At 46.2% G+C, this 7,814-nt stretch overlaps 1 protein-coding gene across 2 annotated transcripts; it reads left to right on the forward strand.

The window, feature by feature from the left end:
• Positions 1–1,023: 1,023 nt before the first annotated feature.
• Positions 1,024–7,201, forward strand: slc22a15 (solute carrier family 22 member 15). Of its 2 annotated transcripts, none has more exons than XM_066693215.1 (12): positions 1,024–1,206; positions 1,650–1,793; positions 2,101–2,233; positions 2,907–3,071; positions 3,495–3,624; positions 3,993–4,214; positions 4,511–4,651; positions 5,091–5,176; positions 5,293–5,401; positions 5,500–5,572; positions 5,697–5,855; positions 6,383–7,201. In XM_066693215.1, exons 1-12 carry the CDS (start codon positions 1,123–1,125, stop codon positions 6,434–6,436), a joined length of 1,500 nt encoding a protein of 499 aa, XP_066549312.1. In that variant the 5' UTR covers positions 1,024–1,122; the 3' UTR covers positions 6,437–7,201. The 2 variants fall into 2 exon arrangements, with proteins under 2 accessions (XP_066549312.1, XP_066549313.1); XM_066693216.1 differs by lacking the exon at positions 1,024–1,206 and adding an exon at positions 1,213–1,525.
• Positions 7,202–7,814: the final 613 nt, after the last annotated feature.

Below are 7,814 nucleotides of genomic sequence, written 5' to 3' on the forward strand. Positions count from 1 at the left end.
GGGAAAAACATCCAGTATGCGGCAGTCCTGTGGGGGCGAAAATGCCTTGTTGATGCTAGAGGTCAGAGGAGAATGGGCCGACTGATTCAAGCTGATAGAAGAGCAACTTTGACTGAAATAACCACTCGTTACAACCGAGGTATGCAGCAAAGCATTTGTGAAGCCACAACACGTACAACATTGAGGCAGATGGGCTACAACAGCAGAAGACCCCACCGGGTACCACTCATTTCCACTACAAATAGGAAAAAGAGGCTACAATTTGCACAAGCTCACCAAAATTGGACAGTTGAAGACTGGAAAAATGTTGCCTGGTCTGATGAGTCTCGATTTCTGTTGAGACATTCAGATGGTAGAGTCAGAATTTGGCGTAAACAGAATGAGAACATGGATCCATCATGCCTTGTTACCACTGTGCAGGCTGGTGGTGGTGGTGTAATGGTGTGGGGGATGTTTTCTTGGCACACTTTAGGCCCCTTAGTGCCACTTGGGCATCGTTTAAATGCCACGGCCTACCTGAGCATTGTTTCTGACCATGTCCATCCCTTAATGACCACCATGTACCCATCCTCTGATGGCTACTTCCAGCAGGATAATGCACCATGTCACAAAGGTCCAATCATTTCAAATTGGTTTCTTGAACATGACAATGAGTTCACTGTACTAAACTGGCCCCCACAGTCACCAGATCTCAACCCAATAGAGCATCTTTGGGATGTGGTGGAACGGGAGCTTCGTGCCCTGGATGTGCATCCCACAAGTCTCCATCAACTGCAAGATGCTATCCTATCAATATGGGCCAACATTTCTAAAGAATGCTTTCAGCACCTTGTAGAATCAATGCCACGTAGAATTAAGGCAGTTCTGAAGGCGAAAGGGGGTCAAACACATTATTAGTATGGTGTTCCTAATAATCCTTTAGGTGAGTGTATATATAATAATCCCAGCACTGCTTGCGGACACTAGGGGGCAGCACAGCTCTAGTGTGGTGAGTCGACCTGCCGTCCTCTGAACTCCACGTCACACTTCCACGTCCGCGCAGCGCGGCGGAGGGACGGCCGGCCTGGGGCTCAGTGCGCCGGGGACATGTAGCGGCTCAGTGCGGCGCCGTCGGCCTCGGGGATGGAGCTGGAAGAGGCCTTTCATGTGGTGGGGGAGTTCGGGAGGCACCAGAAACGACTGGCCGCTGTGCTGGTCCTGCTGCAGGTCTGCAATTGCATTGAGATGTGAACTCCTGCGTCGACGGCGTGCTAGCAAAACACTAACCTCAGACTGCGCTATCAAGGCCCGGGCGCTGATAACAAGGATAGTGCTAATGGCTGTGATTTCTTCACCAGTGCTTTCTGTAGGGCTCAGTGCATACTCTGATTATCACTCCTGTTCACATGCATTGCGTGTCTGTAGTTTATAAGCGAGGCACAACATTTTGCACGGGGTTTGCGTTTGTTTGTGTTGCGAAAAACAGTTACTAAAAAGGTGTCAGCCGTGCAGGACGTCCAGGTTTGCAGCGGATTGAGTGAACAAGGTTGGATGCATGACTTCATCTGTATTTCATTTTGATCGAAGTCGCCGTACAGTTAAATAACATGTACCTGTAGCAATGTGTGCGTGCATTTGCTAGGATTTACACCGATGTCTTGCTCTCCTAGGTTTATATGGCCTGCCAGTCCATGCTCATAGTCCTGGTTGGTGCAATTCCTGAGTATCACCTACAGACAGCAGAGACCCCCAGCAATGAGGAGGACTTCAACAAGCTGGTGGTCTTTGAGGACCTCAGCTCCATCGTCACAGAGGTGAGTTGGATCAGAGCAGCTTTGTGAAGCAGCTTTTTGACCTGCAGGCAGAGATTACACTGAAAAGCGCCTGCGCAGACGTGTAGGGTCTGTAACAGCAGGAGACTTTTCAGTGTTTTGTTCTGAGTTTGCATCATCTTCTGGAAGTGATACAAACACACTCATTTCAGGACATTGGATTGAATTGCACTATTGTTTGTAAAAGAATAACACTCAAATGCATACCAGATTGTGCACACGTGGTCTGTTTTCTGGTGTTCTCGGCTTGGGTTTTGGTAATGTGACTCTCTGCCGTGTCCTCTTACAGTGGTTTTTAATCGGACGCAATGCCTACAAGGTGAGCTTGGCCAGTTCTGTGTTCTTCGCTGGCGTTCTGATCGGGAACGTCCTGTTCGCTCCCCTTTCGGACAAGATCGGGAGGAGACCAGTGTTTCTTTCAGGTAAAGGGTTTTCATTCAGTTTTTATCTGTGAAAACCAGTGAACTCCTTCATAATGAGTTGGGTGTTGAACTGACCATGTGTCCTACTACCTAAATTATTGGAGCTCTATTAAACCACAAAATAATCATGAAATGGAAACGAACATGAAAACAAAACCCACACAAACGCAACCAGTGCATGTTTGTTTATGTATTATTATTATTATTATTTTTATTTCTTGGCAGACGCCCTTATCCTTATGTATGTATGTATGTGTGTGTATAATATACATGCATGCATACATACACACGTTTGGTTTCAGGGATGGATTAATTTCGTATTCGATTTCACAAATGGAAATGAAGTGGCAGGAAAGCAAACGGACTCATTATTACTCAATGTTATTTGACAACCAAATGCACTGCAAGTCCGGGCAGGGCCGTGAAATATCTCGCACCTGCTGCAGGCCCCAATTCGACGCCGGCGGCTTGTGAAACCTGAAACGCCTCAAAATGCCGTCCCGCTGTGCCGTGTGTTTTTCTTCCATCCCTGTAACTGCATCAGCATTTCCCAGCTGTACATTGAAATAATTACTAATGTTTTAAAATGTAAAACCCTGAGCCCGTTCTGCAGTCCTTGGCTTGGTTAACGATGAGGTGATTATTATTATTTTTCTCCCCCTCTCTTGAGCAGGTTTGCTTTTTGAGGTGCTTTTTGGATATGCCACCGCGTTTGCCCCCAGTTATGAAGTGTTTGTGGTTTCCAGACTCCTAGTGGGCATGATGAATGGCGGCATGGCTCTGGTGGCCTTTGTGCTGACACAGGAGTATGTGGGCAAATCATACTGGGCGATGACAGGTAACGCTGCTCCTGCCGACGCCGCTGAACGCTCATGTCTCACAAAGCCGTGCCTGAGCTCAGCCACCCTTAATGGATTGCCCTCATGTCCTCCCAGGACGTGCGAGCCAGGGCAGGGCTCTGCTCGGCATTATCGGCATGCTTTCCAGTCGATTTTGTTTAATAGTGTAATTCAAGGCAGTGTACATAATGATTGCAACACATTTTACATTTATTCCACTGGACGTGTTTCCTTTGTGTGGGCTGCACAACGTTACTGGGCACTGCCCTCTTACCAGGGGGAATACTACAAAGCACATACAAATTGGAAGGTCTTAATCAGATCCCAATGGGGAATCGGTTTGTCCTTTAGATGAAATGCACCATGCACGTGTCTGTTGGTGACGATGTCTTTTTGCAGGCCATGTTGTGTTATTTTGACAGGTACCTTGACCAATATGATGTTTGCCGTGGGAATAGCGGTGTTCGCAGCCTTGGGATACTGCATCCGACCCTGGCGCAGTCTGGCCATCGCTGTAAACTCCCCGGGCGCGTTGCTTTTCCTTCTCTGTTTGTAAGTCACTGGCTGTTCTGCAGGTTTTGCGGGTCCCGTGGACTCGGACGACTGTTGTTTTTTCAGGAAACAAACAAATGTAACGTTCAGATATAATGTTCTCCTCATATAAAACATTTTAGTTCCCAGGGTTCATCATTTAAACTGCCATAGATTAATTGTTTTTGTTTTACCAGGCAGACAATTGGCAATCATCAAAAAGTGCTTATGATGGTTGTGGTTTGTTATTTTCAACAGTACAGTGGTTAATGTCATAACAGATGAAAAGATAGCACGGCGGCACGCTGGGAGGTGTGTCGGGAGATCAGGCAGTTTTTAAAACGAGTGCGTGGCTGTGATGAGCGGAGACTCTGTCCCCTCTCCGACAGGACTCTCCCCGAGTCTCCACGGTGGCTGTACGCTCAGGGGCTCACGCGGAAAGCGGAAGAAGTTATGGAGTACCTGGCGCTCAGAAACGGTAAGGCGGGCGCGACGGTGAAGCTGAAGCCGTGTGCCGGCGCCCTGAGGACCGGCGATGCCAAGCACGGCCTGTCGGACCTGGTCAGGCACCCCGTGCTGCGCTGGAGGACGGTCATCCTCATGTTCGTCTGGTAAGGGGGCCTGGAAAAGCATAACGACAGCTGATTAACGCCAGGGCTCTGCGTGTGTAGTTAATCGCATGTCTGGTGTACTCGGCAGAGGACTCAGTTTCACAGAGAATTGTAAATTAAATAAATTATTCCACGGAATTTGTCTGCCTCTCTATACAGACCTTGTAGCTGAAATTTTTACCTCTGAATGTTGTTTTTCCGTTTCATACAAACTGAAGTAGAAGAGGCATACGCGGGACACAGATGCGGTATTTGGAAACGTGCTCTGAATTAACCCTGTTTCGTGTGTTTTGTAGGTATGCCTGCAGTTTGGTGTATTACGGGTTAACGATGAACGCGAGTGAGCAGAAAGGAAACCGCTATGTAAACGTGGCGATGTACGGCCTTGTGGAACTGCCGGCTTACCCGCTCTGCATGTACTTCATTAACAAACCGTGGTAGGTCGCCTTAATCGGCGCTGACGGGGACAGTCACCCTGGGCTGCAGAGTTTTAGACATCTCTAATTTCAGAAGTCTCCGGTATTTGCTCAGATGGTGTTTCTGCTCCTTTCTTACGGGAAATGAAGTAGGATTGCATTAATTTCCCATGGCGGGGGGAGAGTCGAGGTGCATTAGATCAGTATAAAGAAACTAAGCTGCTTGTGTCATTAGGTAACGGCTGTCGTTTGCTTATGTGTTTGTATTTGTTTTGCATAAGTGGGGCATGCAAACGCTGCAGCAGATTGTAGTCTGTCACTGGTCAGGTATCGACCTTGAGGTGTGGAGTTTGGGATCATTTCAACACACATACAAACACTCTGTAAATGGTGCGCTTGTATTGTCTGTTCGTGGCCTGAGGCGGGACGCGCTTATTTGTTTGTTTGCTTTTATTTTAAGGGCAGGAAGACGGAAAACAACAGCTGGCTTCTTGATGTTTGCAGGCTCTTCCTGTCTGGTTACAATGTTTTTATCAGATAGTTTTGGTGAGTTCAGTTATGGTTCATCACTCTTATTTCAGTCTGTTTTCTTTATTTTTATTTTTTAATTTAAAAACAAGAACCACATTTCCTATTTGTTCTCTCTCTTTCTATATCTTTAGATTCTTGGATCAACATTACTTCTTTGGCTTTGTTGGGCAAGCTGATGATCAGTGCTGCCTTCAACATCGTGTACATATACACATCTGAACTCTATCCCACTGTGATAAGGTACTGTAGCCCACAGGGTTTTATTTAAATCTATCCAAGTTATGCAATAATACGATCACAAAAACTATAGTCATATTTGTAATGTTTTCTCTCCACAGGAACGCTGGGCTGGGAGTTTGCTCGATGTCCTGCAGATTTGGTGGAATATTCGCTCCTTTCGTGCCTTCCATGGTAAGTCACTTAAAGACATTTGATCCATTTGAAATCGAGCGAATGAAAAACACGAAACGACCGTCCAGATTTCAGGGCTTTGTTTGTCAGAGATTTGTCAGTTTCCTCTCTGTTGCCTTCTCAGAAAAGCCTCCACCAGTCCATGCCGTTCGTGGTGTTTGGTCTGACGGGTATATCGGCCGGCTGCCTGGACCTTCTCCTGCCCGAGACGCTCAACAAGCCCATCGCAGAGACCATCGAGGACCTGCACACTCCGGTTTATCAGCGCATAGTGGAGAAAGAGGCAAAGACACAACCGCCCACTATTGGCCGCACCCTTATTCACAAAAAGAACCACTGATTACAGCAAAAATAAGCTTAAAGATATGCACACTATATCGATACTTAAGGGTAATATGTATCCGTCAGCACCCTACTTACAGTGCCGCGGACTACATGGCAAATTGCAGGCCACGGCAGGAGACAGTCTCGACAGAAACCAGATGCTTCTGAAACCAGCAGAACCAAATTAAAGGGCTCTTCACGAAAGATGCATTTTGAGATGCTAATCTACACAGGCACCTGTCACACAAATTCTGCAGCAGCACAGGAGATATTCAAAGCGCAGAGGTCACGCTAGTGGTTTTCAGTGTCGGAAAGCTAAAAACCCCATGTTAGGCAGCGCTGTGTCGCTGGATTCCAGCCGGCCCCCGTGGGCTACGCCTCATCTGCTCTCCACATTTCCCTACAGTGATCATAAACTTAAAAGCTGCACCCTTTGAAAGGAAGACTTCAATTCTCTCATGTTTTATGTTTTTCTGTGTTAAACAGGTTTATCCATTTGGAGAAGATAAGTCAAACTCCAAACACAAAGCACAGAGATGAGGAAGGTTCCCCACTCTGCCGAGCGCTCTGCTGGGTGGGCCGGATTGAGGGGAGACACACACACGCTTGTGCACACACAGTCCACCCCTGGACTGCCGAGGCCTGCTGTGAAAGATGCATTTGGCAGACCTGCACTATATTGAGAGGGTTTTAAAAATGTTAATTCAATCTAATTACATTTTATAGAGTAAGATGCTCTGCTACTGATGAATATATATCTCAACAGAGCCATTAAGGGCTGTTTGGTCAAAACTGGACAGAAAAGTCACCCACGAGCACATTATGCAGCATAAAGTGTTGAGAGTGCACCTTTAGTGGCTGTCTAAATACATGTATGTGCAATGCGTGGTGGCACCTAGAAAGCTGCCTGTATGTGGACAAAGTATTTTCCGTAAAGCTGCCTGGACTGTGTTGGTCGTGCTTTTCAGAAGAGTTCTCTCCTGCCAAAATGTGATGTCAGTGAGGCAGGGGGTTGTGGGTAATCATATAGGAACTCCTCAGTGGCCATTGTTTGGTGCCTTTTAGGACAGTGCCTTAGGTTTACACTGACTATACCTCAGTGGACTTGAACATTAAGTGTCATTTATCGGGACCAAGCTGTCAGTGTATTGCCAAAGTTGTTCGAGACCCCCAGCATCGTTTTCTAGATTTCTACCGGTGTGGTCTGCAGGTCAGATCTTTACTTTTCACCTTGCACTGTAAAGTTGAAAGATTGTTTTGTAAATGTGTTTTACAAATTAAAATGATACCTTTTTCCCTCTCAAATGGTCGTCTCAAGCAGTTGGCATGTGTTAAATAATTGCATCGGGAGAGAGGGTGGGAAAGGCACAAATGAATGAAGCGTGTACAAATATTGAATAATTTCGGCATCGGGACGATCTTGGCTCCCAGGTGTCCGTGTCTCTTGTTTGTTTTTGCCTTTTTCTCAATGTTGAGGATTTACCTGCGTCATTTATGGGCAGCAGATGTCAAGCTGGTGTCCATTTCCTCTCCTTTAATATGTTAATAAGGGCCACTGCTCCATTAATGATGATGGGGGTGATGGATTCTGAATATCACCGTTTGCTTGTGTATTTTTTTTCAATGCGGTGCCAATACTGGTGCCTTTTATATCTAGTTTTTTATTATTATTCCTTATTCCTTTACCATCACCTTGAGTCTGTTAACATGCCTGCTACTTAATAGGCTTTCATTTTCTAGACATATGTTTACAAAACATACACACACACACACACACACAATTAATCTTTGTCATACAAAGTTAAAGCGTCCAGAGAATGTTTTGATTTGGTTCTTTTGCTCTGTGACTGTGAGACTTGCATATGTTACATCAGGTTTATGTTTGACCGCTGAGCCAGAACCACCCAGCGTGGAAAAG

Source organism: Amia ocellicauda, chromosome 20 (assembly GCF_036373705.1).
Source record: "Amia ocellicauda isolate fAmiCal2 chromosome 20, fAmiCal2.hap1, whole genome shotgun sequence".
Classification (NCBI taxonomy): domain Eukaryota; kingdom Metazoa; phylum Chordata; class Actinopteri; order Amiiformes; family Amiidae; genus Amia; species Amia ocellicauda.

Bases quoted from the DNA above. Each gene is read 5' to 3' on its own strand.
- slc22a15 (XM_066693215.1), top strand. From the start codon at position 1,123: ATGGAGCTGGAAGAGGCCTTTCATGTGGTGGGGGAGTTCGGGAGGCAC. The intron at 3,072-3,494 runs GTAACGCTGCTC...TTATTTTGACAG, and splicing joins ATCATACTGGGCGATGACAG to GTACCTTGACCAATATGATG. The intron at 4,652-5,090 runs GTAGGTCGCCTT...TTTTATTTTAAG, and splicing joins TACTTCATTAACAAACCGTG to GGCAGGAAGACGGAAAACAA.